The sequence below is a fragment of the Lytechinus variegatus genome, chromosome 15, assembly GCF_018143015.1.
Source record: "Lytechinus variegatus isolate NC3 chromosome 15, Lvar_3.0, whole genome shotgun sequence".
In the NCBI taxonomy this organism is placed as follows: domain Eukaryota; kingdom Metazoa; phylum Echinodermata; class Echinoidea; order Temnopleuroida; family Toxopneustidae; genus Lytechinus; species Lytechinus variegatus.
In genome coordinates, this window is record NC_054754.1 from 9,734,157 (window position 1) to 9,758,591 (window position 24,435).

The window sequence follows — 24,435 nt, forward strand, 5'->3', positions numbered from 1 at the left end:
TCTGTATACATCTGAGGGGATGTGGCTCAGTGGATAAGTCTCCGGACTTTGAACCAAAAGGTCAGGGCTTCAAATCCCACCATGGCACTTGCATAGTTTGGCAAGGCCTTTATCTACACTTGCCACTCTCCACCCAGGTGTAGAAAATGGGTACCCAGAAAAAGGAGTTCCTTAATGCTCGAGCGCCCGATCAGGGTAATAGTATGCAACGCTTAGATACATTGTATAAAGCTACAGTGTATATATAAACACTCTAAAGAAATACTTAAAAAAATTTCTGAGCTCTTGGAAATCAAAGCGAACATCATTTTTTTTTATACAAAAAATTGCTTTCTCAAGAAAAACACAAGTTAACAATATTTAGAGTATAATTTAAATGCACATGTACATGAAGGAAACCACTGCTTGATAAGAAATCAGTGGATTTGAACTAAGTAGAAGTAGAAGAAAATGAAGAAAAAAAATTGTGTAATTTCTAATGCAATCTCAATCTTCTTTGACAGCCAATTGAGCAAGATGACCTATACACAAAGGTCTTGAAAAAAACAAAACAACAACAAACGCTGACAAGTGCTTATTTGCTGTTGGCGATTTTTAAGTATATTACTGTTATTTCAGCTACATAAAGTTTTCATTATATCACAATATTTGGCTTGCTCTAGCAATGACGCATCTTTCTCGGAGTCTGTTGATATGAAAACATATCATCTTGAATGTTTTCTCCAAATAATTCCTCACTGCCAATACCTAATTAAAGCTTCAACAATAATTAAAACACTTAAGTTAACCTCCAAAACCTCCAATCACAGGGGCCTGTTTCAATAAGAGTTGTAATCAAATTCAAATCATAAAATCATTCATAACTTCATTTTCAACCAATCATAGACAAACATTTGGAACTTTCGCTTGATCCTAGAGCTCCTCCAATCTTGAAATAAACACCTTTAAAAGAGAAATTCACATTATTAAGCTATTTCTAAATTGCATTACCTTTAGCACAACTTTTCACCAATGACATATATGTTTTTTCAATTGGATTGATATATTTTTTTCTTAAAGAAAATGTTATGCACACTTGATCAGAGTTCCAACTTTACTACAGGAACCACTGCAGAGGCCAGGTGACACACCTTGTAGTTTACATTAATTTACAATTGGGAAAGCTTCTAATTAGACCATCCACTCTACAGTGCGTATCAAAAAAAAGTTACACTTAGAAAAAATCCTGTAAAATTATATATTTGTAATATTCCGACGATTTTTCCACATTTTAGCATTGGTACAGATCCATTTAAGCAAATGACGATATAACTGTCGAAAAATATTTCCGCTTGAGTGAGCACCACTTACTTTTGAAAAGTTGGTAAAAAATGATTTGCGCAGAACTTTGAAATAGTTATGCGAATAAAAGTAGACCTTAATCATGAAGAACACGTGGAAATTAGCAAGTAAAATTAATATGAAGATATCTTTTACCTTTTAAACTTGTTTCCTTGCCCAAAACACTTCGAAGAGTGCATTGCGCCCCATCCCACTCCCCCACACACCGAGTCCATCGTGACGATATTTGCTTTACACTGAGCTGTGATTTACATGAAATGGCTTAGGCTTGATTTTCATTTTGTTAATCATTGCCAAGCTTGGGAAAAGTGTGGAGAAACAAGTATTAAATGAAAATGAAATGTAAATCAACTTTAAATGATAAAAACTTAGTGAAAAATGCTGGAGATGTCTGATATAAACTTTTGTTCAGATTCAGTTATGTCCTCAGATCCAGCTGGCACTTACTAAGTGTTGAAATCTAAAATTTGGGCGGCAAAATTGTTACAAAATGCTTGAATGTATCCGTTTTATTTCAATTGGCTAAAAGTGCTAGGGAAATTTATGAGAAATGCTTCGCAGGGTAAGTTTGATTTAGCCCTTTCCCCTTGACACAGCGTGAAAACAAGCATTTCTGCGCAAACAGATTTCTGCGAGCTTTACAAAAATGGACAGTGCTCACTCAAGTGTAACATTCTGTCAAAACTTTTACCTTCATTGGATAGATGAGACCCAAACCCATAATTATATGTGAAAAAATTACCCACATGTTGTATATTTTTCAATTCCCAGGGCTTTTTCAAAGTGTAAACTTTTTTTTGATACGCACTGTATACTTACATGTATTTGCTATCTTTTGACCCGGTGACTAATATCAAACATGACTTAGCACTTTGTTGTTTACTTGTATTCTTCTAATGGAATAACGAGCATACTAAAATAACTACGAAAAATCTTCATCATTTCAGTCATTTAAAAGCACTATTGTATTTACGACCAATGACCTGCACCTGTTCATCGAAGGTAATCCCCAAATTGGCAATACTTCTTCAAAACATTTTTTTTAACTTTGAGGAAAACACTCTAAAAAAGGCATTTTACTACAATTTCAGATTTTCTCTATAGACCTAATCACTTCATTTACATGTAGATCTAGCTCAAGACATATTATGGGGATTATTTTTTCTAATCTTCTAGATGAAAATGAAAAACAACAACAAAAAGAAGTGCCTCTGGCAGTCTCGCTGGCATTACCAAATTCAATATAGGGCCAAAGTTCATTGACCTTGGTAATGTGACCTGAAACTAACGCATGATGTTCACTGATGCTTGATTACTCTTATTTCCAAGTTTCATGAACCAGATCCACAAACTTGCAAAGTTATGATGGTAATTCAAAAAATGCCCCCAACATGGACAAAGTTCATTGACCCTAAATTACCTTTGAACTTGGTCATGTGACCTGAAACTCAGGTGGGATGTTCAGTAATACTTGATTAATCTTATGAACTAGGTCCATATACCTTTTAAGTTATGATGACATTTCAAAAACTTAACCTTTGGTTAAGATTTTGATGTTGATTCCCCAGCATGGTCTAAGTTCATTGACCCTATGACCTTTGACCTTGGTCATGTGACCTCAATCTCTGGCAGGATGTTCAGTGATGCTTGATAACCGATAATTCCAAGTTCTTATCAAATAGGCCTATATACTTTCTAAGTAATGACGAGAGTTCAAAAACTTAACCTTTGGTTAAGATTTGATTTTGACGACCCTACTGATGCCACCACAATTGGAAAAACGGCACCTATAGTCTCGCTCTGCTATGCAGGCGGGAAATAAGGAGATAAATGACTATAACAATCAGTCAACAGTAATACACATAGCTCGCTTTCAAAAGTATAATCAATAATGATCAGACCCACTAAACAAGCCTAATCATATTTGCACATGTGTACATTAAATCAAATTTGCTGAACAAGTACATTCTCCTTTCTCATGCTTCTACAACATTATCTTCTTATTGGTATTTTACATCAATACCATCTGGTATAAAATTCATCAATAAAATTGCTGTTAGTCACGAACTTGAGTTCTAGTCATGATTGAAATATGAAGGAACCTGTGCATGCCTCATAGTGATTAGAAAACATTAATCATAACGTGCCAAAAATGAGAGCTTTAAGATTTAATCATCAAAATGAAAATAATGAAATTAGAAAGTTTAAACTTTTGGGAGTAGATTAAAGGTATCATACATGTATATCAGCAGTCAGTACAACTACAAATCTTCTATGTTTTGAATAATCCTCAATACCTACCAGTAATCAATCTCTAGTCTCAGTATGCAAAAGAAATGTAATAACTTTAAGTTTAAAGGCTGTTTTACAACCAGGCAATGGCATGAACAAGTAATATGTTTAGAAATATCAACTGTTGTATAGCTCTAAAACAAATTGCAAACATGAATAAGTACTGTGATATTTTATCGATAGACTAGCTAAGCTGGTGTAATATAGGAGCGCCTTTAGCACCTAGCAAGGTGGATACGTGCGCTATACAAATCCTATATTATTATAATATTATCATCTACATCTAAATGTAATAACTTTTTAGTCTACTCAAATCTAATGAGGTCAAACCCAATTCAAATGTGAACCCTCATCGAAATTCCATTTGGTCTAAATCCATTGTGTATATGAACCATTTGGACTAATTCCAACATCTAATCCCATTTTGTATATGAACTATTTATGTAACAACCATTTGGTCTAATACCATTACATCTAATCCCATTTACTATATGAACCATTCATCTATAACCATTTGGTCTAATACCATTACATCTAATTCCTTCTTGTATTTGAACAATTTAACCATATGGTCTAAGTCACATTATTTCTCATCCCATTTTGTATATGAACCATTTATCTATAACCATTTGGTCTAACCCCAACATCTAATCCATCATCTAACAACCATTTGGTTTAATACCATTATATCTCATTCCTTCTTGTATATGAACCATTTGGTCTAATCCAACATCTAATAAATCCCATTTAGTATATGAACCATTCATCTACATGTAACTTCCATTTGGTCTAATACCATTACCACTGGTAATTTACCGGTACATCTACTTCCTTCTTGTATATAAACTATTTATCTATAACCAATTGGTCTAACCCCACAAGGCCTACAAGCCACTCGTCCAATATTTTGACTAATGCTACGGTATATGGTGTTAGTTGTAAATCATCCCTTTCATAATAGGAGTTTTTTTGTCAAGTCATAAAAATTTCAATTAGTGAACAAAACTACATCAGTCACCCTTAATTTGGTTAAAAAATAAAGCCAGTGATACGGGCACAATTGGGAGCTTTCGTCATTCATGCCATTTTGGCGGTAAAGATAATTGGCGGCATATCCTGTTTTTCGCTGTTTTGCGCAGACAATGTGTGCTGTGACTTACATCTGCTATGTGGATGTCATGTGTCTTATCCAGCCAATCAGAGACATTCACCCTGCAAGGCACCGTGCATACGGCACCTTGACAGAGTACATTAGACCTGCTCCTACAAACTTTGCTCATTCTCCCGAAGACGACAAGAACACACTTGCCGAAGCGTTGAGTTTGGGTGGTCCTTTCCAGGACCAACACCTGCCCAAGAACGATACATTGTGTACCCTGAAACCTACTACACTATCCTTCTTTGCTATGGAAACATTAAGAAGTTACAACATAAGTTGTTGTGATAATCTAAAATGGGTTGGAACCGAATCGAATGATCATCGAATAAACTATGTACCAAATGATTCTGCAATCATCAAATGTGCAATTGCTGAGAAATTACAAAAACAAAGTATGGAAGACCAGCAAGGTGTCTGGTATTTTTCCAAGCAATAATATATAATACACTACCCCACATGTGCTACTATCTGTGTTTGTGTGTATGTGTGTGTATTTGAGTTTTGTCAGACGTGTATCAATCAGATATGATTATTTACGTCTGGGACCGACCTTTAACGTCACCATCCGAAAGACGTGACCAGGGCTCGAACCTCGACCCTCTGCATCAATTTGTAACTTCCCCAAAGCTTGGATTACAGGCGCATGCCACAACGCCCAGTGTGATTTCAGAGTGGTAAATTATCAGCTTAGATATCCTGATTTCACAGAGTAAGTTTATGTAAATGAACCGAATTTAAATGTGACAATTAACCTTGATTTTAGAGACTTTCTCATGAATATCATTATTTGCTGTGTGATGTCATCAATTTTTTTTTGTTTTTCATTTTACCCTTTTTGATACCATATTTCAATTGGGCATGATGAAAAACCTCCATAACCCAAAGTGGTGGGAATCTGTCCATGGGTCCCCAAGGTATGACCTTCTGAATACATAATTAGCACCAGTGAAGTCAACGTATTATTATTATTGGCCTGGTTCATAACATTTAGAACCAGGCCAATGATACATTGACTTCAATGAGGCTAATTTGTATTCACGAGGTCGTATCTTGAGGCCACATGGACCGATTCCAACCAAATTAGGGTTACATGTTTTTTTCATCATTTCGCCCAGAGTCATGGTATAAAAAACACTGAAATTAAAAAAGAATTGTGACCCCATCACTTCAGTACTTTATAGCGTTAACCTTATCCAATATTTCTACATTATTCATTTTTCAATCACACACTTTTGGATCGATAAAGGTCGATGTTGTAATCGAACTCACATCAGGATTCCATTTCACATATCTTGTAGAAGTGACAAAATTATGAGAAATGTTAAAAGCTCCTTGATTTGTGCATGTAGCATTTTTATTTATGACTCTGCCTTATTCTGTTTAATGTTTGAACACAATACCCATGTGAATAAAAACTGCCACACTGAACATGGAGAAGGTCATGGTTGTTAATGTTACGTACCAAAGGATGAATGTTTGTATACAGCACAAAACATAGCAGTAACCAATGATAGAAATTAGGTACATGCATTTCTTATTCATACCAAGCTACACGCTGATGAAATGGTACCCTGCATGCCATTTCATAGAGCTATTTTGAAATCACCCACAACTTTACGCATGACATTATGCACGACTGGTGACCTTTTCTTACTTAAATAACATATCCTATGTAGCTGATTTAGCACATAAGAACATATTCCAGTCCTGCATAAAGTCATGTGTTACTTCACAAACTATCTTGTGAAACGGGATCCTGGTAAGAAATATTCTAAAATTTTGGGATCTTTTGACATCTATCATGAATTTGAATCAGATATTTGTCTCCATATTACACCTTTGATGTCGTTTATCACCAGCGAGTGCTCCATATCCATTTTACGACCGCTGTGTCTTAATCCTTTACACCGGTCAAAAGCCAACCTCAATTTGTCCTTTATTTCAGCTGGTATGCCGTTGAATAGTACTGGTTCCAGGAGCTGGCATATTTTGTATAAATTAGGATAGGTCACTTCACTCTGGCATTTATGGGTTGCCATATCGCAAGGAGATTGACAGTTGGAGCCATATACACAGTCAGTATCTGTCTGACACATCCTCTCCTTCAGTTCCCCTTCTACCTTAACTTCAGGGGAAATATCTTGGAGATTCAGAAGCTTGGCATCGTGCTTGCGGGTGTAGCCTATGCTACGCGGGGTGACGCTGCACATGAGAAAATTCCCAAGGGGGTTGTCGATGATCTCCTCTACAAACTCGATCACTCCCAGCACTATGTGGGCACGCTGCCCCCAGCTGAGTTTGTCCCCACTGAAGATACTTCCAAGCATACCGGGATGGATTTGATTCGGTCCATAGATATCATAGACCTGGACTCCCTCTGTAACATAGATATCCCCGCAGAACCCTTCCAGCTTTGGTATGACCTCGCTCTTTGACAGAGCCATCAAGAGCAGGAAGTCGTTGCCACGTAGGAGTCCCCAAAGCGTCTTTGCCTCCGCCAGCGACACCTTCCCGTCGTTATTGATGTCAGCAACGTCAAAAATCTTTGTCTGGAATTGACCGAAGTCACCCTCACCTAACCGCAGTTTGAGAAAAGCCGACAGCATGTGACGGAGATCTTCCATCGAAGACCCATCTGCTGGTCTCTGGTAGTCTCCATCCTTGGGGTCGTGGGTCCAGTGGACAAGATATCGATCTTTTATCAAAGATTTTGCCTGCCTCACCTCAACCTCATAGACCTGTTTATGATAAGAAAATCACACACATAGTACATCACAATGCAATTCAATCAAAATCCATGTCATTTGACATAGAGCCTTTGATTTTGCTTTCGGTTACAACACGTTACAAACACACACAGACACCACTCAAAGTAAAGGTCACAATGCAAATAATTATTGCGGTATGAATGTTGGAGAGATTACAAGCAATCATTCATCATTGTATTGAGTATATATGAGACAATACCATCTTACCTGGTGCTCTAGGCTCCTTGATAAACACCTTGTAAAGACGAACTCTTTCCCTTGGCAGAGCCTTGGACACATCTTCCCAGTGATAACACCTTTAGAGTAGTACCGGCACTATGGAAGACAATGGTTAAATTGAAAGAAGTAAAATCATAAAAGGGCCTATTACACAAGAGATACAACAAACTGCACAACTCTCTGGCATGAAGGGGAAGGGGTGTGATTAAAACTTTAAAATGTTTGATGGGAGAGATGCAAAAACCTTTAATAGTTTTAAGTGGGCCCTTCCCCCCCCCAAAAAAAAAATATCCTTGGGCGCTATTCCAAACATTGTCTTCTCTCAATATTTTCTCTTTTCCCAGAGATATAAGAGAATCAGTATACTGGTTGATGTCATAACATCTGTCTCTTCTCTAAACGTGCATAATCCCTTTACATTCCAAAGCTTTGACAAAATTTAAGACAGGGTCTAGCAGTCATAAATTTTGTCACTTATTTTAGCACCATAATATCCCGATACCATGGTCTGTATTAGTATGTCAGGCATACATGTACAATTGTATTTTTTTGGATCAAATTGTTATATAAGTTCCACTCATCAACCATGACTATTTTCATAATCATTTTTTCATGCTTCAAGTTGTAAGGCCCAACAAACTAATTCCTCTTTCTTTCTCTGTTTTTGCATTTTTTATTCTGTCTTCTAAAAAAAATCCTTCTCTCAACATTTTTGTCTCTTGGTATGATTAAGCGCATTAATATATGCACAGTTTTCCTGTTCTTCCTATTGGTTTGAAGGGCTCCAAGTCGGAACCAACAGCTATTTTGATTGGTTTGTCTGTGGAAAGATGGGCAGGAACTTAGACAGAGAAAACACTACGTCAAACAACATGAACAAGTACATTCAAATGTAAGTGATCAAAATATGTTATAAGGCCCAGGGCAAATGCTACACTCTTGAAACCAATACATAAATTCCCTTTTCTTTTAATCTCCCTGAAATTTGGAATATGTTGTTCCATTGTAAGTTACTGTAATTCCATAATATGTGTTGCATAAAGGGTCGTTAAACAATGTCGCCTGGGTTTAACCGGCCATATAGACGATTAATAGCCCTTCACTCACCTCCGTGCATGAATGAACATTACGCACGGCGCGCCCACAATACCCCCAAATATGTACCCAATGACCAATTAAGAGTCAGTCAGTGTCAAGGTTAACCAGTGAGAGGTCTGTGTCTGGAGAGTGAAGGTCAAGTCAAGTACGTGTTCAGCCGCAACAAACAGGACCTCTAGACCTTCGCTGGACACCACGTACTACCGAGGGATATTATACACCTTGAAGCTCAGGGGCATTAATTCAGTAAGTGCCTTAATCACACTTAAATAATACATTACATGTAAGAATTATATCGACTCCTTTTCTCCAATAACTCATAACATTTACTGACTCAGGTTTGTTAATAATATAGTATAGCCTACAGTATAAATTTTCTTTATTTGATCTACCAGTATACATGTACATGTAGGAAATAGGAACTAAAACATCTATACTTCTATAGAAAGAGTGTGTGATATCTCTGCCTTTCTTATACTGGAAAAGTTGTGCATACCAATATTTTTGTGAAATTAAGCAAAACTAATATTTTTCTCAAATTATTCCATGTTCTTAATTGTATGGGTGAATGTCCCCTTTAAAGGGGGAGTGAACTGTGTGTGGTCTCTCATTGACTGTGTGTTATAAATACATAGTCTAAAAATATATGTTTTCAGATATCTACGATACTACAGAGAATAAATTGATCTCCAAATATATCTGTAGATATAGAAACTAAAATGTTTTGAGAGGAAAAGTAATTTTGTTTTGCTACTTGGTAACATAAGTTTTTGCAGTATAAATGTATTGAGTAGTTAATTGGCATGTTATTATTCAAGTGGGTCTATATTACTAGTCTATCCTAGCACTATGGGTCAGGAAACTGGCCAGGAATGAGTACATGTCGTCGAGGACTCGAGAAGATGCTATTGGTTCGTATCTGCTTTAATATCTCTTGGAACACACAAGAACTCACCACATACTGTAGCATGTCTTCATGCCTGCATCCTGCTGGCCTATGATCTACCATGAAGAAAAACCAACCGCACACAAAAAATAGAAGAATCCACATCACAACGAGGTTCCTCACAGATACGTGGCATCTACCCTGTTGGGTGAAAGCATCAATGAAAAACAGACAAAATACTGTCAAATCAGGCTCAAATATATAGTTTGTCAAGTTCCTTGGTTTTCATTTCTGAAACTCAATATAGTCAGGTCTAATGCTTACAGGGGCAGTGGAATGCACTTCATACATCTAAGTCAAGCTGCAGAAATATGATTGAAAAATCAAGTTTTGTTTTATCGTTAATAGTGGTTAATTGCTAATTCACAATTGTAAGCTCTAACTCAATAAAGCACAATAAGAGACGGTATCTATTTATACAATCTTTATTATCGCTATCAATTTTTTATTGTTATTTATATAATGTAGATTTAGGTTGAAACCTGCGACAGTTAGAATACTGTGTGCCCCTGACTTCTCTCTTCCTTCCCCATACTCATTGGCAGAATAGCTTTTTTTAGTTTATAATGTTTGATGTGCTCCTGCATTTGTGGGCAAAAAAGTATTTTAAAGTATATGATTTTGCATTGGAATATTCCCATTGAAAATGGAATATTTATACTCACCACAATCAGACCTCGATGACCAAATCTCACAGCCATGGTTGGGAAATATTTTCATATCTGTGAGGGTGAAACAAAGGAAAAAACAAAAAATAAACTAAAAAAAAAAAAAACAGGGCAAGAGTTCCATATGCACCCCCCACTAAAATTGAAAATAAAAAAATTGGAGAAGGTTCAGAATAATATATCAAGCCCTAATATAGAACATATATGATGGGGGAGTGGAAATACATACAAAATATAGACAGCTGGCAGCCGTCTGTTTCAAGAAGTTTTTTAACATTTAAAAAAAATTTCTCCTCGTACACAGACGCCTCGCGATCATGCAGCCGCCATTAGGGGGTTAACAATGCAAAATCTGCGCTCATTGATTTTTGTATTTCACAAAAATAATATAAAAAGAAGTGGACCAAAATAAAGATTATTATTCTGTTTTTGCCAGAAATGCACCAAAAAGGAAAAAAATAAGCATTATAAGGAAAAAAAAGTGACTTACTTCAGCTGTCGTGCAACTCCCACTTCCCTGGTTTATACATAGACATTGAGTCCCTGTACAGATAGAGTTAGAACTTTGGTCTCTGTAATTGGTGAGTGGAGCCAACAGAATTCAGAGGAACAACCAATATAACAGAGACCCAAGCTTTTGGTCTGACCAAAATATGGCTTTATTCCAAATTTTGAGCAGGATCTAGTACGTGTAATTGTTCATAGACATTGTAACCAGGGTAAGCAAGACTGAAAAAATGATAGAAAAATCCAAAGTGAAAGAACCAGAAGTCTCGACAATCTTTTGTTATCTTTGGTGGGGGTGCATATCGAACTCCTTGTTGTATAATTTGCAGTGTTTAAAAAATGGATACACGAGATCGGTCTGGTAAGAAACCTCTGGCCTGGTAAGAAATAAAGGTATGCAATTTAATAAAATTTTAGCCTAAAATTCATTAGATACTTACAAGGTTAGATATGAATCGAATTCCCTTCCAATCCTGTATTGCTAGGCGCAGTCCCATTTGGGGCAAGGCCAGTTTGGCCTTGAAATACCTCATATTTTGCAGAACACCAAGGCCACTACAGAGGGCACCAAGGCCAAAATCTTTTTCCAAGAAGGGCATCGAAGGCCATTTTTTTTCAGTATTTTTAGACGTCAAATGAACTTTGAATACTCTTCTACAGGGTGCTACATAACTTTATTGAAGCACTTGCCCAGTTGGGCAAGTGAATTTTAAAATAGTTGGAAAATACTTGCCCCCCCAAAAAAATCTTTAAAAACAAGATTTTACCGCTTCAAAAGAAAGTAGTGCTGTTCTATATACATGTAACATTGCCCTTTCCTCTCTTTTTTTTTTTTACATGAATTGATGTACCTTATATTTAAACATCATATTTTTTTTTCAAAGTGATTTTTTATCTTGCTTGCCATGACTGAAATTAATGTGTTGATATGCCATTTGAATGATTTCCTGTCTCATATATTTTCACGTACTCTTGTCACTGACCATGGCACAAAATAGAAAAGGGAATCACTGAAATAATTAGAGAGAAAAGAGAAAGAAAATAAGGAAGGAAAAAACTAAGAAAAAAAAGAAAGGGAGTGTGAACGAATAGGTGAAAGAAAGAATGAGGGAGAGAAAGAAAAGAGATGCATAGAAACAAAAGAAAGAAAAAAAAAGGAAAAATAAAGTAAAGAAAATGAAGGGAAAAAAGAAAAATGTGAAAAGAAAGAAAGTTAGAATAAAAGAAGGATGAAAGAAAAAATAAAGGAAAGTAAAAAAGGAAAGAAAAGGAAGGTAAAAAAGGAAAGAAAAGGGAAGAGAAGATGAATGAAAGTTTGAAAGAAAAAAAAGAAAAAAGGGGGGAAAAGGAGACTAAAAAAAGGAGGATGAAAGAATGAACTTAGGAAGGAAATAAAAATGTTTCCTTCATTCTTTACAATAAAGAAGAAAAACAGGAAGGGTGGAAGAAAATAGCAAAAAAGTAAAAGAAAATAAAGAATGTAAGAAAGGATGAAAGAGAGGGGGGAAAGAATGAAGGGAGTCAGGAGAGAATGAAAAACGAAAGAAAATAAGCATTATTAAGCCTAGACCAAAAGCTTCGGTCTCTGTTATGAAGGTTGTTCAGCTGAACTCTGTTGGCTTCACTCACCAAATGCAGAGACCAAAGTTCTAGCGCGATCTGTACAGGGGACTCATTGGCCATATGTTTATGTACTTAAGATCGGATAAAACGGGGAAGTGAATTTGCGCGACAGCCGAGGTAAGTCACTGTTTTTGTTCCTTTTAACCCGATTTTTCTCTGATTTTGGCAATTAATGCCAAGAGGGAATATTAATTTGCATTTTGGTCGCATTAATTTTCAAAATTTTTATTCATTAAAGACAAAAAATTACTTTCCACCAATAGAGGGCGTACCAAAAAATATGCCCCAAATTCAAGTTTTTGAGCGCTCTGGTGAATACAAAAATTATTCCCAAGTTACAAATGAAAAATAAATTGTAACTGTACGGAAATTAGTAATTTTGGTCACAAAAGTGATATTTTAATGATTTTTAAAGTGTGTGCTCTGTACAGCATTGGCATACCATAGTACCTGTAGATTCCCCACAGGCAGGGTGGTAGCAGTGAACAAGTGGACTCTACCGTAATTTCTGTTGCTGTTCTGACTTCTGTGTCTTTTGTTTGAGGAAAAATAAGTTTTCTGTGATTTTCCGTTTGAAATGCCACTTTCCGTTTCAAAATGCCCTTTCCGTGAATTTCGTCCGTTTTCCGCAATCGCGGAAAATCACTGTCCCTAATATTAATAATGCAGACAGAGACGGCGAAGCTTCTGGTCACAGTGACAAATTGTGTACAACGGATAGCGGAGTGTGAACGTAGCGGTCGTGTACATTTTTGCTTATTACATGACGTCATCCAGCCACTGCCGAGAACCAATTTATGAATGAAAATATAGTAAGCATGCGCAGTGCAAGCCTTTTATTTCCCCACACAGAATTCCGCCAAAACAAGTGTGCAATTCTCTATCACCTCGTACCAAAATCGACCTAGAATTTCACTTTCGCGTATTTTATATGAATTATGAAAGGTATTCTCGGAGGATCTATTTTCTCACCGATACCGCACAGGTAAGAGAATTTCGATTACTTTTTGCTTTTCCGTCAAAATCTTACAAATTAGCGTCTATATGTCGTTGGAATTTGTAGAGTCTATCGCAACGTGCACAAAGTCAATTGGCTTCCGGGTTTCGGAGCGTCGCGTGAATATGCATGAAATTGCAGAGTTTCGATAATTTTCGATCGATACCGGAGCGATCCGATCACGAACCAAGACCATTTACCGCGTACACATCATGACCGGATATCGTTATCGCTTTCGCACTCATGGTTTCAAATCGTCTCGTGTGTGAAGGATTCATATGCACCTGGTGCACGCGAATCTTTCACACCCTTTTTACTAAAATAACTATGACTTTACATCGTAGCTAAGAATTCTAATTTTGCTATGACACTTACCGAACCATATGGATCGTTTGTTGAATTCTCTTTGCTGTTTTTTAAAATAAAATAAGAGCATTTTTCGTGATCTTCACGTAGATGCCTCTTGATCAGCGTTGATATCAACTTTTGCCTAAAGAGGGCGCGCGATATTATTCACCAAGCCGGTAGGCACTTAAGAACCAAGTTTGAAAGGATACTCGTAAAATTATGTCACTCTCGCAGTTGAATATTCATTAGATAGTGGTCGTGCGTGTTCAATACACACTGAGTGCATGCATGCAGAGAGTTTGTATTGAACACGCACGACCACGATCTAATGAATATTCATCGCGAGAGTGACGTAATTTTACGAGTGTCCTTTCAAACTTGGTTCTTAAGTGCCCACCGTTTGTTTACGGTATACCGTACCTTTGTTTACGGTGTTGCAAGCTAGCTGCATTCTAGGCGATCAGCATTATTTTCTTGCTCGTTCAGTTCAATCCACTTTCATCATGAGATGCAACCTGTTGATTTTTGGTACAATTTCCTATTATGCGCTGACGACTTGAATTGAGAATGTTCGATACGAAAAATTGCTTTTCGATTGTTGTTTGCGTACTTTCCACCGCAGTATCAAGGATGGATCGAACGGAGTATCCTGGTTGAGACTTGGTCGTAAGCGATAAAAACACTTTTATTAATAATTTCAAATTCCTTTTTAAAACAAACTTAAATCATTAAAAAAAGAATACCATAGTGGAGAAATACTGAAACGTTGGGCGTTTTTCATTCCCTCACATTCGTGTGATGAATGAAAACGTCAAAGTCCACTATGAAACCACATGACATGCGTTGTGCGAGGTTAGTATTACTGACATGCGTTGTGCGAGGTTAGTATTACTAACCTCGCATGATGTTGTGTGACGTCACTCTAGGCGACACCGCAATACTTACCCGTGTTAAGAAACTGGGACTCCACTCACGCGCATTTGGGCCGCCCTAGCTTAGAACTAAGCTTTGTTTCACGAAAAATTGAATATTCTTATAATTCAATAAATGTTACTAATTACATTAGTACTGTTAAATCGGTACTCACCGGTTCTTTTCTTGAATTTTCTGGAAATTTCCCACGATTCTGGCTGCAATTCTGCGATAGATTCTGTCGCCATAGACAGCTACACATGCAACTTTATTTATAAATGGAGCGCCCCTTACGAGAGTCGCTAATGCCGCGGAAAAATTGTTAGGCATTTTGGCCTGTGGTCAAGGCGTTCTTCTGTTCTATTTTTTTTTATAGGTATGAGATCGAAATCACAGCGACTATTCACACTGTTCCATAATGATTCCGAAAGGAGGTGCAACACCCCCCACCCACATGGGCGCAAATCCCAGGGGGACACTTCCCCCTTACCCAAAATAGTAGGGGGCACATTATCAAATGTCCCCCTACTATTTTTGTTCTTTTATATATGATGGAAAGAAATAGGCCTACATCATTTAAATCGAAGTAAAACATGTATTTTGGACGAGACGACCTTCTTTTGGGGGTGATAAACCTTCTTTTTTTGTTTTTTTTTGTTAGTTTGCTTTTGTTGTTTTTTTTGCCTGTTTTCCAGCCCCTGGTCCCCTACCTTAGATTTCCGCCCTTGCCTCCCACTACTCTTGATATTGTTTGCGAATCTGTTTTGTAAATTAAAGGGGAATTTCACCCTGATAAAAAGATGACGAAAATATGAGAAAAATCATTTCAAAATATCGATGAAGGTGTTATTTGACAAAAAATGGAGTTGATAGAATTTAGAATGCTTGATTTATTGTGACGTCTAGAACGAGCAGTTGCTCTATCCTAAATATAAAATGCCCAAATTTCCCATTTTTAATGGTCCGTAACGACCCACTTTTTTTCTTTTTGATAACAAGTATGAAGTTATCTATTGATATACTAAATATACCATAAAAATCATTATCATGTATTTCTTGACATTTCATTTACTTTTTTACCATAATAATAGCTGCTTGCAAAGGCCTACGCCGTCACAAAAAAATCTTACCTTTTAAAAAAATTGGTGGGGATGGATTTTCCTCGAACGCATACCAATTTTTTATTTTTTTTCTGCTATTTTCATAATAAACTTTAAATGAATTCAACTTTGCACTTCTTAATTTTTTTAAAGACAAAATAACAAAAGTACATCTCGTCATCATCATCATCACCACTATCATTATCATCACCATCATCACCACAACCGTCACCACAACCATCATCATCACCAAGATAATTTTCATCATCATCATTGCCATCATCATCTTTCTTTTTTTTTCCTTTATTTTTTCCCCATCCCTTCTTTTTTTTCTTTCAATATTCCTCCTTTTTTTTTTTGAAGCGGCACACCGTCACGCTCCCTCACTGATTATCCTCCTCTATATGCTTGGTGTTGTATAAGTTGGCGGATACCTCATAAAATGAAATAAAAGAGAAAATAAGGAAAGGGAAAAAGTAAGAAGAAAAAAAGAAAGCCAAACAATGAGACAAAACAATGTCAAAGTTTCGTAATAAAGTCTTCTTTGTCAGTTTAATAATGATGTTTTCATTGAAATGAGAACAAAAAAAGAATTGAAACCATAGGCGGCGGAAGCGGGGGGGGGGGGGATGGGATCCCCCTAAATTTGAGGAGGGGGGGACGGTCCCCCCCCTAAATTTGTTGTTGATGACATTTTTTTTTTTTTTTTGCTTGTCAAAATTTTTTGGGTTGTCCCCTTCTAAAATTTGGGGCTTCCGCCGCCAATGATTGAAACAATGAGGTAAAAAGGACTACATCATAGTGTAAAGAAATAGAGGGAAGCTCCGAGACAATAAAAAGGTTGAAAAAGAAAAAATATGAAAACACAAAGCTCTCACAACATGAGCATAATAACAAATTGGGAATAAGCGAGGACAAGTAGCTGAGGGACCCCCCCGGCCCCCCAACTCTCTCTCTCTAGTTATCTATCTATCTATCCGACTCGATTATATAAGAGAAGAATTTACTAATCAAAATATTACGAGCAAAAAGCACGAGCTGATATTTTTTATAAATATTCAAAACTGATAGAGAGATGCAATCGAATTATTCGATTGCGACAAAATTGATGATCTGAGAATTTAGTGTTTTTAGGAATTCATTAAAAGCATAAAGTTGATAAACATTAAAATATGGCAGGCGCAACGCATGAGCTAAAGCTTTATATAAAAAATTTGACATTTTAAGTATTTTTGGTAATCATGAAAAAGATTGATATTTTATGAAAGAAAGCTCAAATCCCGAGGAGGAATATTTTTATGAATTGACTTTAAAAAAACTGTGGTAAGCCCCATTTAATATTTGATTATAAGTCGAATAAAACAGTAAAAGCTGAAAAACGTTCGCGTGATATTCGGCAAGCCCCCTCCCCCCAAAAAAATAACTAGAAAAGGGAAAGTCTTTTTGTCCACGTGATATTTGGCAACCCCCCCCAAAAAAAAAAAAAAATAAATAAATAAAAAATAAAAAAAAGTTTTTAACTATAATAATGATCGAAGGTTATTTTGTCTCGCGTAGAACTGGACAAATGAAAAAAAAGATTGTCACTAAAAAAATGAAGATAATTTTGACCCACATAAAATTTGGCGAGCCCCCCCCCAAAAAAAGGTTTTAACAAGCAAAAAAAGGCTAAAAAGAGAAAGAAGAGACAAGAATATGAATGAAATATCCCCATTACAAATAATGCTGTGATCATCATAAGGGAGGGGTCAACTAGTATGAACGTTTTTAATTCCAAAATATTTACTATAAATCTCAATAGGGGGATCGGGCAGAAATGCTCACCCCACCCCCCCCATCCGCCACTGATTCCAATCAATAATGACATTTATCTGCAATACTGATACTTTGAAATCAAGATACTGAAGAGTGATCAATACGCTTTACATAAATTATGAACGTCTGACAAAAAGATAATCTACCGATCACCTGACCGAACAGCTGACCAGTTCGCGTATCACTTCGGAGTTGATCACTCGTCGCAGCTGTGTGGAACGCTCACCGAAAATCAACAAAAAGGGCCTGAAATGTAAGTTTAATAGTAATTCATTTTAATTTCAACTCATTTTTTTAAGAAACAAATGTCTTCCCACCAAATGAAAGTCTTAGTTTTGACCAGCACTTTCAGTCAAAGATAAATAAAGCCAATAGGCTAATGAATCTTATTAGAAGAACATTTGTTTATCTTCACAAGGAGAACTTCTTGCTCCTATACAAAGCATTGATTAGACCTCATTTGGAGTATGCTCATGCAGTATGGAGTCCATACTTAAAGAAACATATTCAAGCAATAGAAAATGTACAAAGAAGGGCCACTAAGTTGGTACCTGAGGTTAAGAACCTCCCATATGAACAAAGATTGATTCAACTAAAACTTCCTACATTAGCTTATCGCCGTGCGCGAGGAGACATGATCGAAACATACAAGTTATTTCACAGGTATGACCAGGAAGTAGTGCCAGATTTGGGACAGGTGCAGGGGCCTACCAGGGGTCATGATAAAAAATTGTACATTCCGAGGTCAGTAACTGAGAAACGTAAGAATTCCTTTTACATAAGAATGAGGAAACCTTGGAATAGCCTAAGTAATGAATTAGTAAATGCACCCAGTGTCCACAGCTTCGAGAATGGATTGGATAAGTATTGGAGATGTGAACCTGTGAAGTTCAAGTTTGATGCTGACCCACCAGGACATGACCCGGCCAACCTAAAAAGGAGACAGAATTTGGAACTGAATATAGAGTCTTAGACTGCGTTCAAAAGCATCCATAGGTATCCATAGGTAGGTATATCGCATAACTCCAATTCGTATTAAGGCGTACGTTTACCAAAGTCTTGGGTTTGAAATCAGAACTGAATTGTCTAACCCATAATTTGGGTAATGTCGCCTATGAGGTCCATACATGTAATGTTTGGACCTCATTGGTACTAGACAGCTGGCAGCCGTCTGTTTCGAGGAGTTTTTTAACATTTTTTTTTCTCCTCGTACACAGACGGCTCGCTATCGTGCAGCCACCATTAGGGGACTTGCAATGCAAAATCCCCCCGTCGGGGCTTTTCAATTTTTGTCTTTAATGAATAAAAATTTCGAAAATTATAGTGACCAGAGTGCAAATTTATATTCTCTCTTGGCATCAATTGCCAAAAAACGGAGAAAAATAAAGTTAAAAGGAACAAAAACAGTGACTTACCTCGGCTGTCGCGCAAATTCGGGCAATTCCATGGTAACGGAATTACAAATCAGAGAAATTTTGCTGTTATTTTTGCTCACAGCATCCAGATATCTCAATATTTTCCAATTTTCTGAACCTAATACTATGCATGGCCACTAGTGCTATATAGAGAACCAAGATTTTTAGAAAACCCCTCACACGTTCAGATGTGAATGACGGATATGTGCTATGGTAACGGAATTACCAGAGAAATGAGTCATTTTGCAACCCAAAGTTTAGTAAAATTTTCTCTGAAATCTACAACACACTAGCTCCAAGTTAATGTCTGATTCAATTCATTATAATGTCAACTTTATTTTTAAAGTAATTTAATCACAAATATCATCAACAAGTTTTCATGATTGGTCTTTCTTTAGGGGAAGTACATGGTAACGGAATTACACATAATGGTAACGGAATTACGCCTCTGACATTTGGGAAGGAAAATGATATTTTTAGGCATTTAGGACTGGTGAAATGCCTCAATAAAGCTTGTTTATATATTCTTCTCTGATACTTAACACAAACTAAGTACTTCACATCTCTAATATTAAATAAAATATAAGTATATAGTACGTAATAGGTGGCTCTACCATAAATAAACATAATTTTACAAAATATTAGGGATCAGTGGTAATTAAATTTTAGTTCATTTTCAATTTTAGGGGTATTTGGACTTACTAGCCACTTTTTGCCTCCTGTCCTGATGGAAAGAATTATGTAAAGGCCAAAAATCATCACTAATAGTCATGGTAACGGAATTACATGGACAACAGCCATACCTTATACACATCAGGAATTTTACAAAAACTGAGGATAGTATGTGATCAGATCTGCACATTTAGTCAAAAATTTGTGTAGATGATAGTTCAAGATATTCTAAAGTCTTTGAATACTCAAAAGAAACATTGTTAGCATCTTAAAACAAAAAACTTTCTATTTGTTTGTTCAATAAATGTTCTGAAAACAAGAAACAATGCTGAAACCTCATGAAAATGGTGCTGACATTTACATTTTGAAAGAATGTTGTGGACAACTAAGCAATAAATTGGTTCTTAATTAGTGCACCAATTAATCTAATTCTCTTTAAAGGTAAGGATTCATTTTCTGTCTATATGTAGCTCACTGCGGACTGCAATTATAGCAGATCTGAGTATAAAATCAATATCGGACATCTTCCTGACAGATGTATTTCCCAAATGTGACCCTAAGAAACTGCAGTGATTTGATGATCATATGTCATATTCATGAAATCAGTTGGTTTCTTGGGCCATGATTTTTTATTTTATTTCTATTAAAAAAATTTATCTTTCATATACAATATGAAAATTTATGCGAGATGAATTTTTATCTTCCGTATCTAAATTTTTATCTTCCGTATCCGTGACAAAGCAGTGCCTAGGATATAGACATGTTTATCGTGTATCCAACCATTGCATCACAGATGATGTGCCTGCACCAATATTCTTTGAAGAAAAAAAAAGAACTTCAAATTAGGTAGAGGCCATTCTCTTAATACATTTTCAATTTCAGCAATATTTCTAGGTCAATTTGCTCAAGACTTTGAAATAAGAATAAAGGAAAAATTATAATCATTTAATCATTAGAGCACTACTCTTAACATTATTCTTGTAGATTATTTAAAAAAATATTTCAAATAATTTTATTGACTAATGTTGTTTATGAAATGAAATGAGGTACGAAATGATGTGATATTGACTTCATATTTTTGTTCATTTTTTTTTCTGTAGGCACAGAATTTCATTTGATGCAATCTCACTCATTTGCCAAAACTCATGGCAGAAAGGCTTTTAATTGGTTGAATGAGATGAGTGCTGTAAAAAAAACAGCCTTTCTCATTGCAAATTGCTTCAAAAATAGGTTTGTGTCACAGAGATAAAACAAAGACAAAATGTTTATTGGAATACCATTTCGGAACAACTTTAGGTGATTTTATATCACTTATTTTAATAGAGATAAAAATTTTTATTTTATTTTATATCAGAATGTACATGTATCCGAGAATACTACCACTGTCTCTGCATTTCTCTCACAGCAGAATGCTATACATTTCTACCCATTTCAAATTGAGTTATGTTGCTGTTCTCAGATGTTTTGTTATTGATGACTTTGTTGGTCTTAATATTATCACCATCCTCTCCTCACAGAAGTGTTCATTCTGTGTATCATCCTCACTTGAAGGGTCATCGTTGTTACTCACTTTATCTGTGAAGCAGTGATTATTGGATGCTGACTTTGCATGTTTCTGAGCATCCATTGCATACATGTAGGGATGGAGCACATTATTGGTTTGGTGCTAATTAAGACATCTTGAATATCTGTGTCAAATCCACATTACTTTTGGAAATGTAAGATTCAGTATGATTTTTGGCATGTGATTCTTGTAACATCTGTAAATTATGGATCTGACTTCAACCTTTTCCACTCATTACTTTTTACTGCTTGCTACACTGTTTGCCAATCAATGCCAGAGTCTGGTCCCTCACCATTGCTTGTTGCAAAGAATATCCAATCTTCCGTTGCAAGGAGAGTTACACAGACGATATCGCTTATATCATTAGGCAGTCCCTTCTGAAAAATATAACCATTTCTTTGAAGCATAGAACTACTCCCAGCCATCCCAGAATTTCTTTTACTGAAAAGTTCACTAAAGTCTGTTGAGGGTGAGTTGATCAGAGGCAAATACAAAAAAAGGAACGCCATTCTTTTCCAAGGCACACACAGTGAAGATGGTCACTTCGTGATTGTGCTTCTAGTATTTTGGATCTCATTAGAATTGGTACTTGGCAATGACATTTTTTGCAAAATCAATCTGAATGAAAATTTTGTTAAGATCATCCTGCATAATCGTTTTTCTACTCCCCAAGAATTGATTGCCCATTAATCCTTTGTAGGGCATTCACCTACATTGTATGTTCCATCAATATACTTTATTAATGCTAATGTACATTGTCTTGCCCCTTTTCTGAATGTTATACTCAGGCCATATTGAATGGGACTTGCTGTCAAGTAATTGTATAATTTCATCCTGATTTGGAGTGTAATTACTAATCAGAAGGCTTTTAATGTTTATAACTGTGATCTACAGCTAAGATATCAACATGCCAATGGAACAAAATGGGCTAACGCACACCCCTCTAAAGATATGATAATGGTAATTCCGTTACCATGTAATTCCGTTACCACAGTTACAGCAGAATTAGAAATGATATTTCAAAAAAATGTTGCTAAGTCTTTGGTAAGTCACATGAAGTCAGAGAATTCAGAATCTTATAAAATTCAAGCAAGTATTTAGTTCATAGGAAAAACTTTTCAGTTTCATGGTAACGGAATTACATCCGTTTTTGTAGTAGATTGCAAAATTTTCTCTGAGAAATTTGAAAATACCCATGATAAAGACATTTGCTACTGGTAACTATTACACCTTCACACACATCATTAGATGATTTTGAACTAAAATTGTAAAATATTTTTTTAGTTATCAAATTTATCCAAAATAATGTAAAATACATGTTCTCTAATTGAAAATGGTCATCAAATTCAAAAGATTGCTCAGCAAAAACCGTAACAGATATTTGAAAAAGGTTTTCAGTTCCTTAAAATATAAGGTTTTGTGTAAAAAGGACATTGACATTCAGATGCATATTATTAACTTTGAATTTTACTGTTTTTACCCTCTCCCATGTGGAATTGCCCATTCACTTCCCCGTTTTATCCGATCTTAAGTACATAAACATATGGCCATTGAGTCCCCTGTACAGATCGCGCTAGAACTTCGGTCTCTGTATTTGGTGAGTGAAGCCAACAAAGTTCAGCTGAACAACCAACAAAACAGAGACCGAAGCTTTTGGTCTACATTGGTACTAGGAGTGTGTGACGTGAGTGTCGCTATCGATACTTCCGCATGCAGTCCGAAGGAATTATTTTTCGGACCACGTGATCATGACGTAATCTGCGCGATTGACCAATCAGCGGTCTTCGAATCGCTGTGCGGAGACGATCTATCCGTTCTACACAGTCTATGGACAAGTCAATTGTTCGTTGTGCTGGTAGCTGGTAATCGCGGGATTTGCGTGCTGTCGCCAAGCGGAAGACAAAGAAATCAAGATGGCGACGTAAACACGGAAGCTCTTTCCATCTTTTCAAAACAAATCTCTCGTTTTTTAATGAATTCTTCTTTAAAAATGAAATCAATATCGCTGAAATGTTGGAAATGAAGTTGGACCCCATGTAGGCATACATGTTTTAGGGCTAGATCTTTTAGAGGGAAAGTAGAATTCTCGGGGGCGAAAGTTTCTGGTTTTGTACCCGTATGTGGGGAAGTATAGGGAGGAATCCCAGGCGTTAGTGGGGAGTGAGCTACGTACAGTATATAACTTTCACTCCCCACAACGCCCCAGGCTATGTGCTGGTCTAATCAACAGCACATTGAATCCTACGTATGGGACCGTATTAAAGTTTTCGAAATTTGATTAAACTAAGAAACGTATTTAGTAAAAAATAAAATGACGTGCAAAATATACAGCCTGCCATATTGATACACGACAAATGAAACAATATAAATATTGAAAAACATTTCTTACCAAAAAATAATATAGCTCCATTTATGGGGGTTTTCAAACTTCAACTCAACGCAGCATCAGTTCAAAATTTATATTCACCAAAGTCAAAGACTGAAGTTAGCCGCCGAAACTGGATCAAGGGACGGTACGGTGTCACCAAAGCAATGAGTAAAGCATGCTGTGCATAAACAGTTCTTCTCTTCTCTTTATTTTCTCCTCATTTCATCTGTTCTTTCCTTTTCTCCTCTCTTCTCGTTTCATTTTTCTCCCCATTTTTTTTTTGCTTTAGAAAATGTCAGGGGACGCTCAAGTGTTCAAATTTCATGAAACTTAGTTGGCGGCGGCCCCCCCCGCATATGTCGAGGAATTCGGTGCATACTCATAGTTTTTTGCCTGGAGAAGCTGGCTTTTCATAGTAATGTACCATGTACGTTAATTGAGGTACCGTATGGGCACTAGTATTCAACCCAGCAGAATTCTAAGATTTTGACATATTCCCGAAAATATGTAGAAATTGGGAATGTCTTAATTTCATACCTTTGTTGTTTTCAGGGTAATCTGTTGTCGGTATTTTCTTTATCAATCTGTCAACTGTATGCGCGTAGGATCGAATTATGCGGCGA

The 24,435-nt window shown here is 36.3% G+C and overlaps 1 protein-coding gene across 1 annotated transcript; it reads right to left on the reverse strand.

Annotated features, from left to right (window-relative positions):
• Positions 1-3,718: 3,718 nt before the first annotated feature.
• LOC121428552 (divergent protein kinase domain 1A-like) lies at positions 3,719-23,934 on the reverse strand. Its single transcript, XM_041625255.1, has 5 exons — positions 23,834-23,934; positions 10,489-10,545; positions 9,833-9,964; positions 7,768-7,875; positions 3,719-7,530 (listed from the first exon to the last, which is right to left on the reverse strand). The coding sequence occupies exons 2-5, from the start codon at positions 10,522-10,524 to the stop codon at positions 6,592-6,594; spliced, it is 1,215 nt and encodes a 404-aa protein (XP_041481189.1). The 5' UTR covers positions 10,525-10,545; positions 23,834-23,934; the 3' UTR covers positions 3,719-6,591.
• Positions 23,935-24,435: the final 501 nt, after the last annotated feature.